This window comes from Coffea arabica, chromosome 6c (assembly GCF_036785885.1).
Source record: "Coffea arabica cultivar ET-39 chromosome 6c, Coffea Arabica ET-39 HiFi, whole genome shotgun sequence".
Taxonomy (NCBI): domain Eukaryota; kingdom Viridiplantae; phylum Streptophyta; class Magnoliopsida; order Gentianales; family Rubiaceae; genus Coffea; species Coffea arabica.
In genome coordinates, this window is record NC_092320.1 from 12,375,465 (window position 1) to 12,401,091 (window position 25,627).

The 25,627-nt window shown below is 35.7% G+C and overlaps 3 protein-coding genes across 3 annotated transcripts; 1 reads left to right on the forward strand and 2 right to left on the reverse strand.

The window, feature by feature from the left end:
- Positions 1 to 3,085: 3,085 nt before the first annotated feature.
- Positions 3,086 to 7,198, reverse strand: LOC113694062 (protein YIP4b). Its single transcript, XM_027212917.2, has 3 exons — positions 6,360 to 7,198; positions 3,802 to 3,876; positions 3,086 to 3,583 (listed from the first exon to the last, which is right to left on the reverse strand). Exons 1-3 carry the CDS (start codon positions 6,897 to 6,899, stop codon positions 3,323 to 3,325), a joined length of 876 nt encoding a protein of 291 aa, XP_027068718.1. The 5' UTR covers positions 6,900 to 7,198; the 3' UTR covers positions 3,086 to 3,322.
- Positions 7,199 to 8,140: 942 nt separating this feature from the next.
- Positions 8,141 to 13,405, reverse strand: LOC113691613 (mitochondrial outer membrane protein porin 4-like). Its single transcript, XM_027209837.2, has 7 exons — positions 13,261 to 13,405; positions 12,910 to 12,988; positions 12,091 to 12,158; positions 11,557 to 11,667; positions 11,317 to 11,403; positions 10,507 to 10,715; positions 8,141 to 8,793 (listed from the first exon to the last, which is right to left on the reverse strand). Exons 2-7 carry the CDS (start codon positions 12,956 to 12,958, stop codon positions 8,487 to 8,489), a joined length of 831 nt encoding a protein of 276 aa, XP_027065638.1. The 5' UTR covers positions 12,959 to 12,988; positions 13,261 to 13,405; the 3' UTR covers positions 8,141 to 8,486.
- Positions 13,406 to 23,235: 9,830 nt separating this feature from the next.
- Positions 23,236 to 24,231, forward strand: LOC113691321 (large ribosomal subunit protein P1y). The gene is made up of 4 exons (XM_027209423.2): positions 23,236 to 23,375; positions 23,472 to 23,546; positions 23,647 to 23,862; positions 24,013 to 24,231. The coding sequence occupies exons 2-4, from the start codon at positions 23,478 to 23,480 to the stop codon at positions 24,064 to 24,066; spliced, it is 339 nt and encodes a 112-aa protein (XP_027065224.1). The 5' UTR covers positions 23,236 to 23,375; positions 23,472 to 23,477; the 3' UTR covers positions 24,067 to 24,231.
- Positions 24,232 to 25,627: the final 1,396 nt, after the last annotated feature.

Genomic DNA, 25,627 nt, shown 5'->3' on the forward strand with positions numbered 1-25,627 from the left:
TAAGAATTGTGAATTTGCGCCAATGTAATTAATTTTTTTTAACTGAATTAAGTTTTAAAATATGAAATTAATTATTTTGGTGCGATCATAAAATTTCTTGTATAGTTTTATTCGTTACTTAGTGATCTAATATTTGTGAACAAGTACACCTTTGGTCGCCTTTTTGCATTGTTCTACTTAGTCACACAATTAATAGTTATCTTTTCAAATTACTCTATGATGAGATATCTCAAGGCAAATTTTCTAGCAAAGTTGATCCATACATTCAAGAATGCATATAAGCAAAGTCGAAGAACATAAAAGGACACACGATTCATGTGATTAGCGCCTCATTTATCAAGCCCACGTTCGAATCATCAGAGGCCTTACGATCACCTGACTAGCATCCTCACCAACTAAGTTGAAATTTGGAGGCAAACACCTATAGGCTGCAATTATCACTTCAAATTTGCTTAATTGGTGGTAATTGCTCTTTGATCATTCAATCTAATGATGCTCAAGGATAATTCTCGTATCATATTGTCAAAAACGTCAACACACTAACTGTAATAGCCGGATTCAACCAAAATAAATAACTGATTAAGGGACTATCATGGCCACTTCTTTATCCACTGCGCAAAAAAATGGTAGCACCCAAAAAGGAATGGGAAAAAAAAAATGGACTAGTTACTAACAACTATTTAATTGGCCCACTACACAATCCCATGCATAGTAGCAGCAGCAGCAGCAGCAGCAGATAAGAACCAACACCATCCAATATCTGGACAATGATCTAATATGTGTGGTAATACACAAAAACTGTATAGTATTCGTTTTTTGTTTGGTGTGGCTGCGACTAATGCGAAGTGACTTGAATGAGGACAAGTCACTTTTGCAATTGCCTTTGGTTTTATCCAAAGAGAAATGAATCATCAATCCTCTTGTGGAGTTTGTTCCTCTCTCTCCCTATTCTCTAATAAGTCTGTCTGAATTCTCTGACCGCAGGCAATATTTTGTTTCTTCTTTCTTTTTGGGTGGTTATTTCTTCTTCCTCTGCATCCAATTTCCCAACAAAACCAAACAAGAATAGGGCCACGCCAGCAAGTAAAGCTCTCTGAAGAAGCAACCCCGCCCCATCCCCCCGGCAGCAATATCATCATCATTTTTACCAGCTCATGCAGACTAAGTTACCGCCCTGTTTCAGCCTACTCTAGCTAAGCCCAGATGCAGACATTTTGCTGTGTCAATGACATTTTTTGTGTACACTGCTACAAGAAACTTCTAAAGAGGATTTTTCAAGAACGCATTACGAATCAAGTTTTGAGGCTTGAATTTGCCGAAAATCCCATCACAAGACTGTTTTAGCAAAAAAAAAAAAAAGAAAAAAATGCACAACATGGAGACAGGAGTGGTAGTGCAATTATAATAGGCACACAATTAAATACTCCAATTCTCAGTAATGCACTTTTGTTTCTGCATAAAACACGGCCTTTACTAGCGACATAGATTCCCTCACCATTTTCACGTGAGCAAGTTTCTAGTAGTTTAATTGCATCATTGAACTTAACCATCTCCTTTTTCCCTTTTCCACAAACAGATATAACCTCTCTGGCCGGACTCAGAAAGGTGTAAAGTGATAAAGAAAGTCGCCCAGAAATGAAGAAAGGAAAAGCTTTGTAGAAAAAGCTCATAGTAGTGAAAATAATCTTGAGCTTTATCACGCGTACATTTTTAGGATGACTGCATGCTGATTCACCTCCACTGTTTCTTATGCTTTAGAGGCAATAATGGGCATTCAAGTGCTGACTGTTGAGCATCAATTTGCTGCCACCACTCAACTGTACCAAACAAGGAAAGATTAGAAGATAATCAATAATAGTTAATACAGATCCCATCTTGGACTCGCCATCATCACTGGTTGGTTTCCTCGGAAGCTCCCCGTCGACTCACATTCACATAACATAATAGTTATTGAGAAATATCCTTTTCATTGGTGGTTGTGGCGGCATACTCATAAGGCACTTGTGGGCTCTTCCAACCCGCAATGTGTTTTTGTTTACTTTATTATATTGCGTGAATCTTAGCCAGGCTGAAAAGATACAGTATAGGTGAAAGGCAATTTGAAAAAACAGCTTGTTCCAATGTGCTGGGATGATGGCTTTGAGCCTGGAAGTCAAATTTCAACTTGGGTTTTGGTCGTCGATTACTATTTAAGTTTTTATGTCAAGGTGTGCGTCTCTTTTAAGTCACAGACATCAGTCTTTAGGTTGTTCTTCATAATGTAAAAAAGAAATCCACTAGTTTTGTTAATTTAAAATAGACCCAACTCACCTCAGTTCTCAGTACTTTCTCACTGGCATCGTCTCCAGCGCATGTGTCATTCTCCCTCTTTCTCATCCAAATCACCTTTTCTCCTTCCCACTTTTGCAACCCCTCCCAAGTCAAACCCCGCATCTGATCTTTATTCATCAATCTGCAACCCCTAAGATGTTCATCTTCTAAACATTACTCCCGTCCTCTCCTCCCCTTTAAATTTTAATACCTTCCATTTGTCCATTCTGATCTTGACGTTAACTGTTTGATCCATGATCAACAGGCCATACGCACTTAGAATTTTGAAAAAGAGAGTGATTCTGGGATGAAAGTATTGTTGGCCTAATTGAAGTTTGCTGCTACTCAACATGACTTCTGATAACATACATCGCCTCTTGCGAAAGGTCCTGTACGTGATATATAGCTAACAAGCCGCAGATGATGCAGTTAACCAACAAAACCAGGTTATCTGCGATAGCAATTACTGTGGTAGACGAGCAATGCTGAAGATTCAACTCTTTCCATGCAGGAGAGATGACTCCCATCTTCATATACAGGAAAAGATGTACCGCATTTTCTCTGTTAAAAATTCGGCCATGCATACCGTCAAAGATCAGTGATACACGGATCCTAGCCTAGGTTTTCACGAGCATGTTCAAATCAAAGTAGTCAATTGTTATGATTATCTTTTCTTTTTCCTTCTGCAGCCAAATGAAAGAGAGCTGTTGAATTGTTGAAACCAAGTTCAACGATTCTCTTCAAGAGATAAAATGACTTGCAATAGCTACTACAATTCGCGCAAAGAAACTTGCATTAGCGAGTGGTTTACAAAAACAAAAAGGAAGGCGTGTAAAGGAATTACATACAACTAGTACAAGCGATATTTTCAGAAAACCTGGAGATCCAGTCAGAAATAGTGTCAGAAGATCCAAGAAAATTTTCGTACGAGACACCAAGTCCCTACAATGCCATCTAAGAGTCATCCGCTTTGTATAAATTGCTATGATTGGCACCCACCAAAAGTAGTGCATTAATCGATTGCAATGATCAGAAAACCGACAGATACATACATGAGGAACACAGGGTAGAGTGCTAGAGCTTTCCTCCTAGGATTAACTGCTGTGCTCATGAATGGATAAGCAGCCCATGAACTCCAAGCTAAAGTAACACACACCACAACCACCTTCAAAATCACATTGTCCTTCAACATGCAGATTAAGGCACCAACATCCAGAGGGAATAAACAATAACCCAGAAGGCTCAGGCTCTGGAAGAAGATTATGTGACCGCCCTAAAATATGAACATGAAAAGTTACAGCTTTTTGAACTAAACACTTCAGAATTTCTCAGCTCAATAAACAGAATTCCAATTTCTGAAAGTGTTAAAACAGTAGAGCTACTAATTCCTAAAGAAAAAAACATGAAAGGACAAAAGCATGAACTACAATGACGCAGATGCATGCAAATGCAAGCTATATTTGCAAAAGTCAGCAAGGCAAGGATGCATACCAGCAGCAATACATTCAATGTCAAAATCACAGCTCCTGCAGCAAGTAGTGCAAATGCAACAGCGAAAACCTCAGACTGCAAAAAGGTCAAAAGCACATGAAATCAGAACATTAGATTCTGATAAAGTAAGATAAAGAAAACATCAATTTTTAGTGCCATTCAAACCATTCTGAATGTGCACCCAAGCAAAGGAGTAAAAAATAAGTAGTAGAACTGTAAAGATAAAATTAACGAGCATACAAAAGCAACAGAACTGAAGAAACAATTATCAAATTGTTCATGCAAAACCAAGAGCAACATCTCTGAAGGGGATCTCAAATTATGCAAACTAAGCTCAGAACTTCATAGAGATGCATTAATCCATCATTTTATCAAAATAAGGACCTGAAGCATTCTCAATGTTGACTATTGGAAAATTACTTGCACAGGTGACACAAATCCTTCACAGTACAGACCCAAATAGTAGCAAGATAAATTGCATATCAATACCTTTATGCATATCTATATATATATATATATATAACTTTTCTTTCATTTGATTCAAGAAAAAGTTAAAGCATTATCTCAATTTATTAGCACCATGACCTCTAGCTTCAAGACTTCTCAGTTTTAGTATAAGCCAGTAATTGTTACATGGCAACTACACTAACTTAATTCTTAGTAACTCTTTTTGGCTGGCAACATTGCTCAAATTGTTAATATAACTTAATATTGGATCTCTCTCTCTCTCTCTCTATCTCAAAATCAAACTGAAGAGTATATGATTTCACTAGATGCAAGGGATAAGGCCAACATGATCCCGAAAGGACAAGAGTGCTGCGCCAGGCACATGTATAATTATTCCTTCTCACAAACATAAGTCAAACTAAAAAGTAAATCCGGTTAATAAATGCAAATAATAACGCCAAAGTGATGCTGGAAAGACGACAATCGCCAATACACCGTGCGCATGTACAAATTTTCCCTTCAATATGGTATTACCTTTTGTCGCCAACATATTCCTAAAGCACAAATGACCAATGTAAACTATGGACATATTTGTAATCTTCAGGGATTTTTTTAAGAAGAAAACAACAATCCTTAAACAAGAGTAAATTTAGCTCTAACAGTATAAAACTGTTAAGTACTATGCCAATGAAGGCAGAACTAATGCAATGCCATAAGAAGAAGTTCCAGTAAAATTATGCAGAACACATGCAAAACATATGCATTACCAAAAGGCGTAGTTATAGGTCAAGCTTGTAGGGTCCATGCTAATCTTTTCAGTATCATTCCAATATTATCAGACGTCCTTAAAGAGACAACTCCAATTCGAATTTCAATCAATCAATTAATTTTTTCTCTTAATATCAAGAAGTATCCATCATTAGTTTATCCCTTATTTTGTGATAAAAAAGTTATCAATAGCAAACTTGATCCAAATGATGATGATACTCAAAAGAAACATATGAACCAATCTAGAACGTGGTAATTAAAAGCAGACTATAAAGATTGGAAAAGGTAAACCAATATTCCATGGAAAAAAGTATGATTAGACCACAAGCATTTTTCAGCATTTATAAAACATCTTTCATAAAAATGTTTTCTTAATGCAAATTTGGTAATGACCCTTTTCTTAAAACTGAGTCCACACCTACCGGTCGTTTTCCTATCGAAGATAAACATACCGAATCTACAGATATAGTCAGTAACAACTATTACTGCCATATCAGCAAAAAAGAAACTCGAACCGTAAGACAACATTCTTTCTAATGGACAACTTACACTATCAAGAAATCAATAATGAGGAAGCAAAAAGAAAGACGCCAAATGAAGCCATCAATTTCCATCAGTTTGCCACTTTAAATTTCCTAGATAAACTAAATTCAAAACATGAATCATGGTTTTGTAGCTTTCACTTCTACTTAGTTACACCCAGCAAAGCGGTCTCATTAAATCTGACACAAACCTTTCTTGCACATACACACGTCTGAACAGAGTCCCATCCCAAAACTTGGAGATTAGATCATTGTTGGACAAACCATACATATCTATCTACTAATACAGTCTCTTGTCTATCAATTCATTCTCCATCTCCTTAAACCCTCAAAACATTCTTTAAACTCATGCATTATCAAGAAGTCCATATTCTGCATGCCTAGAGGTTACATAACTATCTCATATGTCTGCATCAACCAAGGTCCAAATGCAAGTTGCACCAAAGCGCATAGTCAAATTATGGGAAGCAAAAAAAAAAAAAAAATCCCAAGTATTATTTCCTTATATAGCCTATAAATTACCCAACCACAAAATCCAACAAATAACAAGAAGCGAATCGCATTCCAGCGAGAACATAAAAATAGCATAAAAATGCTAAGAAACAGATCAAGGGATTACTAACTAGAAAACTAAATGAGAGTAGCCCAATTGCAGCTAGAGCAAGATAAACATAAACATAGACAGGCAGACAAAAAACATCAAATGGGCAGCGAACTAATTGCAATCTATAGCAAGAAAGTCAGAAAAATAAAAATCACACAAAAATGGAGAATAACAGATCAAATGGAAGCTAAAATTACCTTCTTAACAGATGCAGACCAAGACAGGGTAAGCCCCAAGAAGACAATGAAGAAAAAAGGCCCCCACAGATCCCAATCCCTCAAGGCCTTGCCCGGATCCTCCCTATAGGGGTTAGGAAAAACCACCAATTTCAAATTACTAACGATTCTGGACAGATCCCTTTTCACGGTGTCCCAAACGGGCTCGGTTAGAGTATTGGGAGCGGGACCAAACCCAGCAGCCGCAATACTGGACGAGCCACCAACATTACTGGTCCCATTAGAGCGGGTGTTGGAAGACGGTGGCAATGGAGGTAATTTGGCGGCAGCGGGAGGGACGGGGATGGGCTTAGTGGAATTGGAGGAAGAGGAGAGAGGTGGGGCCGGGGGAGGCAGAGGGGAAGAGGAGATAGGGATGGAGGCGCGTGGAGGAGAAGGGGGCCGAGCCGGGAGGACGGAAGAAGGGTAAGGCTGAGAATTGATGAGGTTTTCGATCTCGTCGATGTCGGATTGAGAAGTTGAGTGAAGAGGAATGGTGTCGCTGTCGGGATTGCGGGACATTTTTTGTCGGTTTTTTTTTGAGCTTATTTGTGCAGAAATTTGCTGATTTTGAGCTGGGAATTCAGTGATATGATTAGAGCTTTTGGCCGGGGGAATTAAAGATCAGGCGAAGGACTTGGGAGAGGTGGGCCGGGTGGTCAGTCGGTGAAGAGGGGCGGCGATGATGATGCTATCTGTTCTGTTGATCGTTCCAGGGGAGGAAATATTTTGGGTTTTTGTTTCTTCTAAAGCTTTCCCTTTCTTCTTCCTTCGTCCCCCCCTATTTTTTTTTTTCCTTAGATGAGAAGTAAAATTGGTCTGGCGTGGAGTGTGCTTATTTGATTGATATACCCGGGCCAACAACAATAGCAATATTTGGGGTGCATTTGTGTAATTTGCTGCTGCTTATCATTACCGCTAAGGATTTACTGTTCAGTAGAAAAAGAAACATTTATTTCATTTTTGCTGTAATTGAAGGATTACTGAAATTCAACCATTCGTGACCTGTGGACTTTTCTCTTCCTACTAATATAGTACTTGTCTTCATTGGAAGACCTGTGGCCTCGTTTGCCAAATGAATTTTTTTAATATTTATTTAAAATTTTGTAAATTTTATCTTCATCGAAGAACTATGACCCTTTTACTCTAACTTATTGCAGAAATTGTATAAAAAAATTTTTAAATGTATCACTTAAAAATTTTGAAGAATTTTTTGAAGTTACTGACTAAAGTTGTAAAAAAATTTATGAAAGACAAACTTGGCTAAAACTTATTTACCAAACACACCCATACTTTTTTCTTTTTTGAAAGATGGAAGAACTATAGTTGAATGCAATCACTAACTCGAATTTCTTATGTAGGTTTTGTCTGCACGTCATGGAGGTTTTGTAATAAAAGATATCACCTTCACCTTCGTGCTCAAAAATGGGCAAAAGAAGTCGGACAGATTTTCAGTTCGACGAAAAACTGTTGCAGTGTACTTTGATAAGCATCTCACGAGCACTCTAAAAGCCCTGAGACGATGGCTAATTTGGTCACCAAAATATTTCTCATACGTTGTCGATATTTTCTGCATCAAGATCTGTGTCTTCTGCTTCCTAGATCATATACAGCTGCAAATTCAGACCCAGGTCAAAAAGGAGAGTGAGAATATGAACTTGAAGAGTTTCCTGCTTTAACATCCTGCTAAAAGGAAATATATTTCCTGGACAGAGATATCTCCATCTTATTAAACCAGAAGTAAAGACGACAACAAATTAAGAAGCTTCCGAATCTGTCTGAAATGCTTATTGTCAACAATGAAAATTCGAGCTCAGAATAGATCACTTCCAATACCCCACAATTTCGGCCATTCCAGGCAATTAACTACAATACAGTCAACTATGCTGCTCATTTTGGTAACAACGTTCTTCAAAATTATCAGCATAATTGTGTGGATGTATCAAAATTGGGTCCATTTCCCACAGAGGACGCTAGCAAATCCATCAAAAAGCTAAATTCTTAGACCCGCATATGATTGAAACAAATTGTAGACCACCACATTGTTCGAATGGTTAAGATCAAGGTGCCAGACAAAATAATCTTAACCAGAGAAGCATCAAAATTTGCTCAAGGCTTAAGAGCTACGGCAAGACCCAACTTGGGCGTTGAATTAATGGACTTTGAGTCATACTCGGCCGATACAGTAACAAGGGATTTGGCCCTCCATTCCCGTTGGCACAGCATCGAAATCTTACCATTATCAAAGAATCTTGTTTTTACTGTGGTGAGAGGATCAATTTTGTGAACGCTTCCAATGCTAAAACTGTTCTCATATGTAGAAAATCTGTGAATCATTTCAGCAGCAACTTCATTCCCGCTCAAAGGATTTATGGTGTGAACATATGATGCCTTTAGGGTTTCTCCCTTGTCCGTCCTGTGTGGAAAAGAATAAAACGTTAGAGGGATGATCAAAACGAGCTTACTTCTCCTCTGAACTACCATGAGGGTAATAATCACATGCATAATCTTTAATCTTTATCCCATATAGCAATGCACTCAAAAGGATACTAGAAATCAGATGTCAGTGTATATAAGTAGATTGAGGGGCCCAGCACAGTAACATAGTCCAAATTAGATTTTAGGCAAGTGCGGTGATAAGAGGCAGTCAGCTTTCTGCCAACATCAAACTTAGAACATAAAGAAGGTACACACTAGAAGTTCTATATTAGCACCCAGCCATAAATATATCAATAGGTTCATGCGCCTATCATTACTTAGTGTTGCTCCAGCCATGGATAACGGAATCCCAACACAAAATTCATCCTCTTAGGTGCCCATCAATCTCCAGCATAAAGCGTCAATTGTATCACAAATGGATCACAAAAAATAGGAAACAACCATGGCCAGACTTCAGGATTCAGAAGTTATGCATACAGACATTTATAATGCCCCTCTCATTTTAAAAGCTCCAACAAGAAAGTAGGCAACTACTATAGAAATGGGTCCCCGGTCAATTCATCTCTAGCATGAAATCTATATAAATAATGCCACAACTGTAATTTGAGGCATGTAACCAAAACAGTAATGAAAAATGCTAAACAGAAGAACCATTTGGCCAGGCGATCTACCAGGTAAAAGATACTCAGATCCAGATTGTGAAGAAAAAAGAAGTTTAGGGCTAAGATGCTATCAAGCTGGATAATACACAACCTTTATGAAATAAATTTGTTAAAGTTGCAAAATCTTGCATTTTAAGCTCCAAAATGATGGGAAGAAGCCACAGCATGAATTGCCAAATGTCACAATTAAATTTGCATCATCCAGCCTTTCACCACTACAACTGAACATAAATTCCTTAGATCATAATAATGTTTCCATCACATTCTGTTGCAAACAAAAATCAGCATGAAGACATACTAATTCTCAGATTGGAGTTTTCCAGAATGCAACAATCTAGTCATCAATGCTCCTTGCATGATTCGCTCATCATAAGCAACTTTTGAATGCTAAAAAGTTCAAGAAGAGTTTATTCACATTTTTCACAAGTTCTCTAGTTCATGAAGTTTCTCTTCCTAAGGTTATCCTTTTCCCCACAAAGAAGACTGAGAAGAACATTAACTATTTCTTAAGTTTAACAACCCATTTATTCTAGCCAAATGCCAACTACTCATCTCAGTTCTTCCAGCTGCCTAGGAAGATTTTCTTTTGTGCATTAAGCCCAAAATCTTTTTCTATCGGAAACTTCCAAATCAACTAATTCCCAACTGCTTTCTATTTCTAAATTCATCACTTTTGCTTATCCCATGTTCAGCTCCATTTGATGGTGGATTCTGCACCTAATGAATGGAGAAAGTTACATAGAGAATCAAGTATAATTTACTTTGATCGTGGATTCTCTCAAAAGTGTTTATGGAATACCTCAAGTGGCTATGAATTCTCAAAATAGACAGGAATGCAATGAGTTAGAACTATCTACAAGACTTAAAACTAAGAATTTTTGCTGGCAAATTTTCCCATAGCACATCAAATCAAGCATACCACAAAGCCTCTGCCACGTACAGTAAAACCAAAAAGAATTCTGCACAAAACAGCCATAAAAGAAATATAACAAGGCACCAAGATTATGCAGAAAACTTCAAATACATACAGTATGAGTGCGGCAGAAAAGTCGGGCTTGTTGAAACTTATTCCGGCATTGTACTTGGTGAAAGAAGAAGAAGCAGTATCAAATCCAATTTCACCCCCAACAGCTAATTCCTTTAGACCAATTGCACCAGAAATCTCCAAAAAAGGGGAAGGATTCAAGCCAATACTGGAATTAATGGCTGCATGAGGATGAAGGTAATGTATTTCAAGCTGAAAAAAAGGCCAGATCAAGAAACTTGTATCAGCATGAGTAGGGGCAGGTAACAAGGAACATAATACTTACAAGGTGTGCCTATGTTACGACTAGGAGAATTCATATCTTCAACTGAAATCTGATGTGCAATGCAATGGTTTCAGAATATTGTGGTAAAACAAACAGCTATACTGGTCCTAGTGACAGTCCATTTTGGAGAACCAAATTGCAACTTTTTGAGATATGCCACTTTTACTGTGTCCATCAGTAGATTTGGGTAGATTTTGTTAGCTCAAGAATAAGTCGGCTAGTTAGAACAACCAGGAGTAGATTTAGATTTTCACATTTTACTAGTTCAAATTTCCTTTGAATCTTATCACACCAGATGACATCAATTCGGATATGCCATCTCAGAATCTTATCAAGGAAACAAGAATGTCTAACAATAAAACCAGATTGTGATATTTTCACACACTTTATTGCACCATTTACTTTTAAGTATAGCAATTTATCATAATTAATTGTATCTTGAAACTAATAAACATAGATGAAAAGATTTTAAAAGATGACCGCATTGGATGAGTGAATGGTTTTCACTCTGTATTTAATAAGACAAACCTTGCCAGACTTGTGATCTGGTATGTTGAAACTAAATGCTGCTTTTGTAGATGAAAGGACTTCATTCAAGGTTACCTTTGTTGATACCTGCAAAGGCAAATACCAATGAATGCCTATTCTATGGCAGAATATAATACAAGGGAATCATTTACAAGGGACAAAATAGTAAGCTGAAGATATAGCAAGGAATACTATATGTCCCAGTCATTAATCTGCTGAAAGGTAGGAATCATATCATACATTTGAATACGTATCAACTTTCACATCAACAGTAGTCCTTCCAGTCTTGTATTGTGTACTAATGTCACCGACGAAAATTTGATCCCTCTTTACACCAGTTGCTGTAAGACCCTGGAAAAAAACTCAACTCTGTTATAGAGCCTTGGCAAAATACGAAATGATTGATTGTCAATTTTAACAACTTAATAAAAAGAGAAAGAAATTAAAAAATAATAATAATTTGAAGTGCATGCTGAAGGAAATTCACTAATTCATGGTCTCAATGAGGAAATGGAAAGTAATAGTTACGGCTTGTTTTAATTAGTAAAGTAGAACCCATATGAAAACCATGATTAGTTTGCCTAAATCATGCTTACTGTAAAAATTAAGTGCATATATTATTATTCAACATTCTCTGTCACATAATTTTTGTTATTTTTCAGACAAGATATTTTTCTCAAAATTACATAATAGCTGTAAGTAATAGCTGCTAAAGGCTTGAAAAATTATTCATAAGCATCTAGAATGAAGAGAAAAGCTTAGAAGATATAGTACCATTCCAGTGGCGCTTGGAATGGAAATAGTGATCTTCTGGTCATAGTTGTAATCTTTAGCCAAAACATCTGAAAAGACGCATTAAAAATCTTAGCCAGAGAGCAGACAATTTTAGCAGAAGCAAAGAAATCCATTCATGTCTTTATATGAGAATATACAGAAGGAAAGGAATGCCAGAAGCTGGCTTCTATAGATGTAATACTTTCTATGTCTTGTCAACATTGTCAATGTAGCTACAGCTCAAAAAGACATCCAGAGCTTATCTTCAAAAACATTTGCAGTTAGTCAAAAGGCAATTTTCAGAGAAGTTTGGGACACATAGATCAGGCTCAATGAATTTCCTTAAGAAGTGACACAACACAAACTTCCAGGGATTAACAGCATAAAGAAAAATAGCGAATGAGCAAAGGATCAATTCCATCTGTAAGACACTGCACATAAACACAAAAATCATATTCAGTTCAAGGTATTTTGAAGAACAGATATAGTAAACCCATCTTTTTTCCTCCTTTGTATTTCAAGAAGTATATTCCTAGCTTCTCCCTACATGGTAAGAACCAAACGTGCCACTCCAAAATCATTTATACTTACCTTTTTCTCACTATTAAACCCCATTAGCAGAAGTCTTTACTTTCACATTTTCAATTCAAATAATGCCCATTATAACAACGCGTTTATTAAATCTATAACGATGGAAACTTGAATCAGAAACATTCTTATAAACCCGCTATACCAGATAGCTAGACACATTATCATTGGCACGATGATACAATTATCCTGCATTAAATTTAATCCATTGATTACTTTCACTACTAATACCTCTAGCCCGTCGTCCAATCTCTGAAAATGGGGCCGGACCGCTGCTCATCTCTTCAAATCGCAAAGGTTCAAACAAAATCTGATGGGACAACAACAGAATAATCAATTAGACAAATACTACCTTCCGCATTACGCGCCCAAATCAAATTTAAACACACTAAAACAAAACAAAAATAGTTCTCGAATCCCAAATGACCCAATTCGACAAGTTAATCTCAGCTGGCCAAGGAATGGAGGAGTTAAATTAGGGCTGCGGGAAAAGGTGGGCACAACCTTTAAAAAAAAAAAAAAGAACACAAAAATAATATATTGCGCTTCGTATACATATATGCATCAATAAAGAGAGCTTACGGAGGAAAAAGAGCTGAAGGAGAGCAGGACGATCGCCGTATAAGCGACGACCTGAGCAAACAACGGCGTTGGAGGTTAATGGGGAAGGTTTAACGGCGTGGCATACAGGGAAAGCAGAGGTCAGCGGCTCAGCTGAATTACGCCTAGGTTGCAGTGATGGGTAATTATTATTATTAAAGACGTTACTAGTTACTTTTACGCCTTTACGGCGTTTACGCTATTGTGTCACAGGCCTGTCGTTGAACCAAAATTTGGCATGCAATACGATGCAAATTCATACATGGTTTTTCTATATTTTGCTCACATGAAGGCACACTGTAAGACCATTAAAAAAAAAAAAAAGAAGGATTCACTATTAATGGTTTAAACTTTAAAAGTTATCATTTATTCCTTAAATTGCAACACTTTTACCAAAAATAAACAAATAAATGTATTAAAAGAACCTTTTTTTTAAAGAAAAAATAATATCTCACGAAGGTCATTTGTACTTCTTAACTTGTATCCAAATATCATTTTGCGCCTTTAATTTTAATTTAAGACACGTTACTCCCAAAACTCTCTAATCATCTCATTTGAGTCCCCTTTTGTTAATAGCATTGATAGAATTAATAAGCGTGCACATAATGTGCAAGTGTAGAATTGCACATCTTTTAAAAAAATTGATTTATTTTACTTAATTTGTACACGCTTACTTATATCTAATTTTCGCTTTGCATCCTAAACTTCAACATTAGACCCGTTGCACTCTAAGCTCTTGATTGAATCCAATTCCTTCTGGTTCAATCTTTGGCACCACTAAGAAAAACCAATGAATGTAAAGAGTATGCACAAAATGCGCGACTGTACCAATTGCATTGCATGTCAATTAAAAAAAAAAGAAAAGGAGTGAAATGATAAACCTTTCTCCTCTACTAATAAATCAGTCTCATTTATTGAATCTTTGGATTCAAAGAAAGTCGATTGCCGCACAAAACAAATAGAGTTTACCAAAAAATAGAAATAAAAAATCTAGGGTTTTAACTAGAACCTTTCGATCGTGAACTAATCCAAGCGTAGCCTTTGAACAATATGATAATGTGGTATCAAACACAAAGTAAGCGAAATGAATTAATATATCCTTTTTATTTGGAGGATTAGCATCACCAATTCCTCTAGAACAAATGCTTATTAATGGAAAACATTTTTTATTTTTTTAATATAATATATAACACGGGGATCTCAATTTTTTCGAATGGGTTGACTTTGAACTATGCCCTAAATGAAATAGCTAAATCATAGTTGAAGGACAATTATGACTTTTAAGAAATTGAAATCCTTGTACTATATAAAAATGAGTTTAAGTCAAAGAATGGCTTTGAATTTCAACCGCAATAGTAGGGGTATTTTGGAATTGTGAGGTTGTTTTGAGTGTAGTTATAGTATTGGGTACTACTTTAGATAGCATGTGTTTTATGGTGTTTACTGAAATGTCCTTATATTCTAAAAGATGCAGTAATGATTTGTTCAAATGTTTGGATAGTTTGGAAATGTGAGATTATTTGATCATCTTTTCTACAATGGGTACAACCTATAATAGCTTCTTTATTGGTGTAATTACTTAAATGTCCTTGCAGAGACATTCATTTTGGTTTGTATCAATTATTACTGTTACTTTGCTATTATAACTTGAAGAACTTCAAACGTCATTTTCATCTCAATTAAAATAAGGACAAGGTGGTTTATTAAGGAATTTATGATTGAGTATTAGTTTCAATTTCAATTCTTCAAATGTCTGCCCCTTCACATTCTTCCGTTATGTTTCTTTCGTCTTCCGATAAATACTTATTTGTATTGCCATTGTACTATGGATTTCAATATGGTTCTCTGGTGAAGTTATTCTTGGTGGTTTAAGTTGAGGTGAGGTTTCATTCTTTTTTTTAATGGTATGATTTGCTTTGTAAAATCGTAATTTCTATTGTTAGTTAAATGCTTTCATTTCAAAATTGGATACTCTGTTAGCGCAATTTAATGTTGATATTATTGTTTCCCCACAAAATTGGTTGTTCTATACAATTTAAATGATGTGATTTTGTTGGAATAGGTTTAGAGATACAAAACTTTCTCTTTTGGTCTACTTACATGGTGGAGGCTTTTTGATTAAATCTGCCTTCTCTCTTACATATCACACGTACCTTAATGTAGTAGTTGCAGAAGCTGGTGTTACAGCAGTTTCAATTAACTATCGGCTTGCTCCTGAGCATCCTTTGCCTATTGCTTATGAAGATTCTTAGATTGCAGTCAAATGGGTTGCCCATCATTCAAATAGCGAGGGTCCTGAGGTATGACTTAGGGATTATGCTAGCTTTGATAGGGTGTTTTTTGGTGGGGATAGTGCTGGTGGTAATTTAGCACATAGCATGGCATCAAGGGTTTGGCTGGAGATACTAAACGGCTTCGATTTTGATGTGATTTTTCTCAATTGTCCTTATTTTTGGGGGAAAGATCTAATTAGTATTGAGTTAATGAAATTACAAGTAAAGGCCTATGTTAAGGGCAGTTGGCATTATGTTCACCCAAAATCTACGGGGGTTGATGATCCATTGCTGAATCATCGGATGGAACCAAACCTTTTGAGACTAGGTTTTGTCGTTGTTAAAAAAGTTGGCTACTTTCATCAACAAGAATGTTGTGTAGATGCATTTTTAAGTGGATAATCACTTTGTTTATTGCCATTAATCATTTGGGTATTTGTTTAAAGTTTATTTAGTTTTGTTAATGAAAAACTCATATTCAAGTATTTGTTTCAAAATATATGAACTGAGCAAGATAGCATATATAATTTTCTTCTCCATCTTTCAGTATACATTAGATATTTTGTTATTTCATATTGTTACTCAAGGTACGTGAGTTTTTTTATATTCGTTTGAACTACTGTAAAATCTTCTTCAATCACAAACACCAAATACTCGCGCGATGCACGGGTATTTCCCTCCCAGTGTTAGAAATAAAATACACTTCCAAGTATCAAATTATAAAGCAATGATTCGGGGACTAATTAACTAAGAAGATTAGGAGAGCAAATCTAAACAAATGAAGAATAATAAAAACACATGGCTAACCTAACCGTTAGTATAAGAAATAAAAAAGCGCATTCACTGTTTTGAAGAAAAACAAATTCATATAGGAAAAGGGAAAAAGAAACCAATTGAGCTTCCGAATCAACATTGGAAAGAGAAAGAACCAAATAACCAGTTGGAAGTCCAGAACGGCTAGCACTCTGGCTTTTGGCATATATATATATATATATATATAGACACACACACACACACATATCGATCGATCGATATAGAACCTTAAACAGATCTTTTATTTTGACGTGCGGAATAATGGCTATGATTGAAAAGTGCGAAGCAGACATCCGCGTTTTCAAGTGGAACAAAAGTTACCCATGTCTTTCCTCGGCGGGTTGTTTCTTATCCATTTGAAAACATATTAACCAGAAAACAATCATCCGGGAAGCTGCTACTATTCGCACTCGGAGGCAAAAGTTGCACTATTTTCCAAATCCCAAGCGGGGAAATTGACTTCGTTTATGACGACGCTAAGGTTAATACATGTTGCACTTGAACAAATTGGTTTTCTTGGTGCATGCAGTGATCTCGACCAAATTGTCCTACAAACAGCAGTACACCTGCGTTGCAATTTTCTTTTCAATCGTGAAATCTTGTACGGGCAGCGTCCCAAACCCGTTATCTTTATCGACCTTGAAGTCACAATGAGAGGTGAAGCATGCCAATCTATATCTCTTAGGAATACTGCTGTCCCTTCTGGTTTTGATGATCAGGAGAAGTGGATTCATGATCAGGTTGATTTAAATAGTGAGCAGATCGAAGGTGTCCTGAAGCACCGGCTGCTACACAAGTATGTTGAAGAATCAAAGGGCGTCTTGGATGAAGTTAGGGCAGGTTTAGTGATCAAACTTCCTCTTGATCAGCATCATGGTAATGGCACTACTGCTAATTCAGAAGTGAGAGAGTGTTCAATCTATTGGGATAGGCTCCTTCCGTCTAAAGACAGGATTGTTGAATCACCTTGCTCCCATACCTTCCACAGGGTATGCATGCTTAATTGGCTGCTTAGAAGTAACTCCTGTCCCATATGTAGATCATCTTGTGCAATTTTAATTTAAGTTGAGCTGGTACTCCTCCATCACAACGACACATTGTTTTGGGGGTCAGAAACCATGTTTGTCTGTGGAAACGTTCAACAATATATTGGTTGTTTTCTTAGATATCAATTAATTTACCATATGAACCAACCAAACACGGTTGAGATGGCCACGAGAAAGGGACAATTAATTTTCTAAGATTATGCACTTATCTAGTCTGAAGGCAGTTCAATCTTATGCCGGTCCCTTAACGACGCTCTGAGTCCACTCCTTTTTGGATCCCTCCCTTTAGTATATGATAGGAGTAGGAGTAGAATCGTGTACATATAAAAATAAATAAATTTATGATACGTATTTAAATATACGTGTTAAAAGTTTCATAGTCTTCATCATCTATCTTATAATAAAAGAATACACGAAGGAATGACAATTAAAAAGATCAAACCATTATATTTCTTTTCATTCTAATTGAATGTCATTCTAACTTTTTTTTTCTCGTCTTCCTTACTGGTTCTTCCACCCTTTAGCCCTAATTTTCACGAAATTTAATTAAAGTGATAAGAAATGTTGTGGTCTGATCCTTCTAGTCCCCCTACTTTTTATGAAGTGATGGATATCGAATAAAATTCCTACTTCAAAAATATAATTTTAAGTGCAGTGGTGAATAGAATCATCTCCACAAGTACTGGGTGATTTATTTTTTTTTGTGAAAATTATAAATGAAAAAAGGGGGTTTCAAGGAATTAAACTAAAACAATTTAATAAAAAGAATAGCAAGACAAAATTAAATAAAATAAACCAATGAGAGATTACTTCTATTTAAAAGAATAATTTTGACTTTAGTTTATTCAATTGATTATCAATACCAAGATAAATTCATACATTCATGAATAAATTGGTTTTGGATATCGATAAACTCTAACAACCTACCTTTTTTTTCCCTTTTTCTTTGATAATCAAGCTACGACCATTACTTCTCTAACTAAAATACAACTCTATATATGATTAGCATTTAATTTATTAACCGCATTAGGAATTAGAAAAGCTACTAATTTAACTAACAAACATGTTACGAGGGTTTTTATAACTCAGATTATATATTCATTTGAAAGTTTCTTATATAGTCAAATTACGTCCCTTGGCACAAACACTAAAACAATCAAACAATCACAAATTTGAAAGGATTACAGATCTGACATTTTAGATAGCAATAGATTATTTCGATACTTAAATAGTGATCAGTTAATTAATCATGCAAAATAATCATTTCGAGAAAGTGCAGGAAATATAAATACTCATAAATAAATGAAACCATTAATCTTTGAGGCCCAATGGGTTAATCTTAATTTAATTAACTTGTAATTTGGTCGGGTGGATGTGCTATCTAAACCATGACTCTTGGATTAGGTTTAATGGACTACTAATAGATTTGAATCCTAAGATAGATTTCAATTAAACTCTAATTACAGTTTCGTTATTATTACCTACAATAATATTTCTTGCATATTGTTATTCTTGCCATTGTAGGTTTTCCTCCTTTTGCCTTTTATTCATGCCAAATCAAACAAGTATGGCCTTTATGTTTATAGGTGTTCATTGGTCAATAATCAGGAATTCAATAAAAAAAATTGGTAATTTGGAAATTAATTTTTTAAGACCAATATCCGATTACTGTCTAAACCTTAGATAAATTAGATCAAAGAATTGTAATTCGGAAATATCCAAAATCCAAAATATCAATAGTGAGTTAAAATATTTTAATTTTCTTTAAAAATTATTGTAACAAAATAATATCTTATACATTTTTCCAATAAAATTCAATCAAACAATCAAACAAACATGATATAAAAAAAAAGATTCATAATCCTAAGTTCTAACTCATAATCTCAATTCTTAAACAACCTTGAAATAAATAAGAACTTAAATTTAATTGTTAAGCTAAACTCCAATGTATCAGTTTCCATTAAAATTTTACTTCTAAGTATAGTTATAATTAAGTTAACTAATTGGTAATTACCTACTAGTATTTAGTGATAGGATTAAGATTTTCTCTTTTATTTAGTAATATACATAAGTGGGCATATATTCTACTTTGGCTCCTATTGATTTTATGAGAAAGAATGGTTTCACTTAATTATTCTTGAAATTTTAAGTGGACACCTGAAACTAAAGTCCACTAGTATGTGTGTGTGTGTGTGTGTATATATATATTGCTTGGATGAGTTTGCTGGGACATGACTCATTGCCAATTTGCAAATGAATTACGCTGACTCCAATGCAAATATAATTTTTTTCACTTCACCGTTCCACTAACAGAGCGTAAACATCGACCTCCGCGTCCATCTTTATTTCAATTCTTCCCTACTTCTTCCTTTGTGCACCATTCCATCACCATTTTTCTTTAATTTTCTATAGATACTATCCATACTTTCATCGATTCCAACATCTCAATTTAGCATCTCTCCTGCATAAGCTTTTACTCCATAATTACTCTTTTATGATCTTCACAGATTCAGTCAATCAAATCCTGAAATTTTTTCATCAAGAATCAACCTTTCATGAAGAAACAACTATCATGCATCAAGAAACTCTAGAAAAAAGAGAGTTTCTCTCAATCGACACCAAATGAAAAGCAGCTTGTGCTGCATGCAAGTTGTTACGTAAAAAATGTGAATCGAGTTGTATTTTTGCACCATTCTTCCCTCTGACATGGATTGCATCCAGCTCGCGTGTGATCGTGCCTAGCCGGCCAATCCCGCAGCACTATACACAGTAGTTTTGACAGAAAAGTTAGGACTGTTAATAGACCCACACCTCATTCCCTTAACTAAGACTTTGTTTGGATTGGCCTTTATGTCCCCAAATATATTTACTTACATCATCATTACAATTTCCAATACACCTTTTTATCTTCCCAATTATCTTTTTATCTCACATACATCACATCACAAAAAATGTTACAGTAAAAATATCTCAAATAACTTACAATCCAAACGAACCCTAAGTGTCAAGACCTGTGGGCTTGGCTAAGGCAAGGAGATTATACCACAAGTTACTAGAATTGTGTAACATATGCTAGAAGCTTGTTGAACATTCTAAACTATTCAAGAGCCTTATGGAACGATCTAGCATCTTGTAGGTCAGATGAGACTTGCGTAGATGTTTTTAGGGTCAAAATGTACATACACTTTGTGTAGAGGTTTTTAGAGAACATGTGTAGGTGTACACTTTGTAACATTCTCTAGAGATGCGTAGTGTTCTTAACTTGCCTATAAATAGACCAAACCCTTTCCATTTATAGCAACCTTAGTATAAGAATTTTGAATGTAATATAAGTTTTCGTTTGCCACACATACTTTCTATCTTGCTTGTTACTTTTACACTTCTGCATAACTTCCGCACACTTTGTGTTTAGGCTAAACTAGCCAACCATTCATAACTTAAGTCTTGAGAATTTGTTAGTACCTATGATGTGTTGGTTTATAGGAAAACAAACAATTCGTGACAGCTCCAGGTCAAGAAGTAAATTTTCAAAATGTTCATAATGTCTTTGGGACAAATAAGATCGCACAAACCTTGCAAAGAGTTGAAGTTGGAGATAGGCATAATGGTATGCAATCGATGATATATGAAGCTTATTTGAGGATACAAGATAGATCTTGTCAGAGATTGCCTTTGAATCATCAGACAATTGGAAGAACGAGATGATCAAAGTGTGTGTGATCAGTTGAATATCGTTTTAGAGCAATTGGCTCAAGCCAAGCAAGATCATAATTTTGATTTTGCCAACTTGATTAAGGAGGATGGGAGTGATTGGGCTAATAGAAAAGAGTGCCAGGACTTTGAAGATATTTTGTGTTCTATTGATGATCATGGAAAACTGTTGATTGATGGACAAGAGTCCAAGAAATATCATAAACAAAATGTCATGCTCTCAAATGACGAAGATGGCAGTGTGTCTACTGATGGTAAAGAGTCCAAAACTTCTAATCATAATTTTGATTTTGCTACAAGTACAAGTGCAATTCATGAAGATGCTTTAATCTTGATTAATGAGGATGAGCACGAATGGACTAATGCAAAAGAGTGTCAGAAATTTGCTATATTTTGATTTCTATTGATGATTATGGAGATGTGTCGAATGATGGACAAGAATCCAAGAAATTTGATAGTCAAAATCTCATGATTTCAAATGAAGAAAATGACAATGTGTGTACTGATGGTAAAGAGTCCAAAACCTCTGATAGTTGAAGTAAATGTCAAGAATTCATAAAGACAAGAGTGATTGAAATATCTTGAAAAAACAATTTATTTTGTCATGAACCAAAAGATGTATCATGTATGTTTAGGTCTGCTATTTCAGGGTTCTGAAGTTGATTGTGTATTGTGAGGTGATATTTGCTTTTGAATATGCTTGGATCCATTGGAATATGGTATTTGTATTTCGAGGTAGCATTTGGTTTTGGCATACACTTGGATTCGTTGGAAGATGGTATAAGGTGCTAGTGTAGTCTTTTAAATTCCTTTTGCAATTGGTGTTGTAAGTGGACAATTGCTGTTGATATTCAATATTTGGTTCTATACCGTCAAATGTGAAAGTATCAATAATCAAAACTGTGTTGGTTTCTTACAGTGGTTAATGATTAATTTTGTTTAGTAATTGTTTTCAATTTAGGGCCCTGGATATAGTGGGGATGACAAAAGTTCTTTTCATATTTTGTTCCCTGCTTTCTTGAATTGAATTTACCATTTTTCCTTATTCCAATGAAAATAAAATGCTTACCCACAGTAACAAGCTTGGATTAATGCAACACCAAGTTGTTGGTGCTTTTCTTGTAGTGATGTGTATAATTTCGTAAGATAGAATAGTTTTACGCATCTTATAACCTGGTGTTTACTATCGTATTTTGAGTTAATTATATGTCCTACCTTTAGACTATTTTCATTGCATTTTTTGGTGATCCCTCAACAATACATTGTTACAAATAGGTATCTCAACCAAAAAAAAAAGAAAAGCCATGTTTAAGGATTTTTGTCAAATTTAACCATTAACGTTGATGGAATGTGGGATAAAATTGACCGAACACTAAATATAGAACATGTTTTAAATATAACTTAAGAAGTATAATATACCACAAGTATAATACTCCCTCCGTCCCACTTACATAGTCTTATTTCTTTTTTCACACAGTTTAAGAAAAAGTAGTTAATTTTGTTGGAAAAGTAAATTTAGATTGTTATTTTTCTAAAATACCCTCACATTAAATATGGTACAACTTTATGGGAACTTGAATTGATGGTAAAAAAAGAATCAACTCTCATTAAATGGAGTATGTTTATAGTAACAACTACTTAAATTGAATAAGGGTATTTTAGAAAAATTAAAATACAACTACATTCTTCAATTGGAAAGTGGACTACAATTTGAGACAGATGAAAAAGAAATACAGGATTATCAAAGTGGGACGGAAGGAGTACATGTTTTATAAGTTTATGTGAAAAGTACAACTATATTTTAGAGTATTTTTAAAATGAATGAAACAAAGAAATTCGTTTTTCTTTCCTTAGACTTTTGACATTAGTTAATTAAACCTAATCCCAAAAGAAATTCGTTCAACTGTTTTTTTTTGTGTATTATATGAGTACAATACGAGTACTTAACCTGTGTTTCATCCTTATGGCAACTAAGTAAACAAAATGCGAGATGCAATTTAGCCAATGCAATTCATACATAGATTCATCACAAGAAAACTTTAGCAGGCTCCGTTTAGGCTGCACTTTGAAGTAAGCCCACCCACTAGTCACAAGCAGCCCACAACTCCCAGTGAGCCCCTCTAATTAGTTGCGTGCCCTAATTGCAACCCTATAAAATAAACTTGCCCTTTTCCAAATCAATGAAAATCCGCAGGGCGGCCGCAGCATCAGAGGATATCCACACAAAACCCTAAATTTCCGTCGGCTTCAAGTGGTCAGAGAAAAAAGAATATCTTCTATTTGTGTTTTCTTTTTCATTAATTCTTGATTTTTTATTCTTCTGATTTCTTCTCGTCAATTTGATCATCAGAAAAAGATGTCGGTCTCAGAACTCGCCTGCACCTACGCTTGTCTGGCCCTCCACGACGATGGGATCCCTGTCACTGTAACCTTTTTTGCTTTTGTTCATTCGCCATTTTTTTTGGTTTGTTTCGGAATTATTATTCTTTTTTGCTTTATATTCATTCCTAGTCCAATTTTTACAGGCAGAGAAGATTGCTACATTGGTGAAGGCTGCTAATGTGACCGTGGAATCCTACTGGCCTAGCCTCTTTGCCAAGCTCTGCGAGAAGAGGAACATCGAAGATCTTATCGTCAACGTTGGCTGTGGCGGTGGCGCTGCCGTTGCTGTTGCTGCTCCTGGTGCCGGCGCTGGTTCAGCTCCGGCCGCTGCTGCTGCCCCTGCCGCTGAGGAGAAGAAGGTACTTTTATTATACCTTTGTCTATTCCTTTTTTGTATTGTTAGTTGCCTATGAATATTTAAATTTACCAAATATGTTTACAGTATTACTTCATTTGGATAGCAAAATTTTGCGATACTAAATGGGATGATTGCTTTTTTTTTTTTTCAGGAGGAGCCCAAGGAGGAGAGTGATGAAGATATGGGATTCAGCTTGTTTGATTAGGCGTTTGTCAATCTTATTCTCTTATAAATGTACTAGGAAGGTCTTTCAGTCCGTTGAAATTTTTGGGTATAGCATTATGTTACTAGAAGGCGTTATGATTTTCTTTTACAATGTAGTTTACTGAATGGATAACTATGATGCAAACGTGTTCTAGATTTTTATCCATTAAGCAGTTTTGTTGCGTTTATATCTGGGGATGGTTTTCTTTGTTAAACTCGTGGTTTTAGGCAATGAAGCATGTTTGTTGCTAATTGCTTAGAGTCTTATTATGCATAAAATTCAACTTATTTCCTCCCACCAGCATGTCCTTAAAAAACTGATGCTTCTTCTTAACTTTTTATGTTATTGAGATACACTATCAAATTATGCATAATGTTGTCTTCTTTTGCTTAGACAAGTCTACCAGGTGATTCTGTCGGTTTGGTTAATTTTTAATTGTTCAGCAAACATACTAAGTTGATGCGACCACCTGACTTTTGATCTTTACAACTTTAATTTCAGTTTTGTATACTTCCCAATATCCCCTGGTTGTTGGAAACATTAGTGATTGATGGTGGTTTGGCTTGAGCTTTTAAGGGATGGGGTTTCTTGAGGATGCAGTTTGGTTTCCTTTTTTTTTTTTTTATAATATAACTAGGGTGTTTTTTCCAGCTACGTGGAAGTTCTTGGGTGGCAACCAATGTTTAGTCAAGATCTTTTTCTTGATAAGATGCCTTCACTTACCTAATAAAATGATTTGACTGCTGCAAACCTAAGCAACAAGGCATCATCAAGGTCTTGTGGCCCTTGAAACTTCCCTGAGTTAATTGAGATGATTAGTAGATATGTTTTTCATTAAGAAACAATGAGATGATCTCCAGTTCGCCGCCTGTGAATGTGGCATTTATATGCAAATCCTGTGTCGTGATAATTGTGATGGATTCTCTTGAACGTTTTGTGTCATGATCCATACTTGTATCAAGTTTTTGGATCATTATTTGTGTTGTATCTCGGAAGGAAATCTGGCATGAGGTTGCAGGGTACTGCCAGATAATGTTGGTCTCTTCATGCATAGGGCCATTACTTCTTGATGGGCGATTTCTGCTGAGCATGGTGTAGGACTGCTTTATTCATTAAAAACCCTCAAGTGCTGGCTTAAGGTTTTGCTGTAGCACAGGCAAACTGTGGTTTGTTTGGAAAATTTCTTGTTCTACAGTCGTACGAGACTTTGAAGTTGCCAAACAGGACAATAGTTGTAGTAGCCCCCAAGTTGGGAAGCATACAAGGTTTGCTAGAATTGTTGTATCCTCCGATCCTCGGGTTTTAGGGTTTTGGGTAATGTTACGACGCAAGTGTTCCTTACTTGTTAGCAACTAGACTGGAACGAGATGGTGATTTAGATGTCCATATCGTTTGGAGAAATGGAAAGGTCCGCACGAATCTTCTTATCTCTATAGGCCTGCCTTTGGTGAGGGGGGAACAAAATCTCAAGTGCAGAATCCTCAAATTTGGATATATGGGGAGTCTTCTTGTTGAGAGAGACAATTTCAGAATCCAATTTTAAACAAGTTTACTTGTTGGG

Coding starts and splice junctions, on each gene's coding strand:
- LOC113691613 (XM_027209837.2), bottom strand. CDS start 12,958: ATGAGCAGCGGTCCGGCCCCATTTTCAGAGATTGGACGACGGGCTAGA. Junction 11,668..12,090: donor TTCCAAGCGCCACTGGAATG/GTACTATATCTT, acceptor GTTTTTTTCCAG/GGTCTTACAGCAACTGGTGT. Junction 10,716..11,316: donor CAGATCACAAGTCTGGCAAG/GTTTGTCTTATT, acceptor CCTTTTTTTCAG/CTTGAAATACATTACCTTCA.
- LOC113694062 (XM_027212917.2), bottom strand. CDS start 6,899: ATGTCCCGCAATCCCGACAGCGACACCATTCCTCTTCACTCAACTTCT. Junction 3,877..6,359: donor GGTCTGCATCTGTTAAGAAG/GTAATTTTAGCT, acceptor ACCTTTTTGCAG/TCTGAGGTTTTCGCTGTTGC. Junction 3,584..3,801: donor CATTGAATGTATTGCTGCTG/GTATGCATCCTT, acceptor TTCATATTTTAG/GGCGGTCACATAATCTTCTT.
- LOC113691321 (XM_027209423.2), top strand. CDS start 23,478: ATGTCGGTCTCAGAACTCGCCTGCACCTACGCTTGTCTGGCCCTCCAC. Junction 23,547..23,646: donor ACGATGGGATCCCTGTCACT/GTAACCTTTTTT, acceptor CAATTTTTACAG/GCAGAGAAGATTGCTACATT. Junction 23,863..24,012: donor CTGCCGCTGAGGAGAAGAAG/GTACTTTTATTA, acceptor TTTTTTTTTCAG/GAGGAGCCCAAGGAGGAGAG.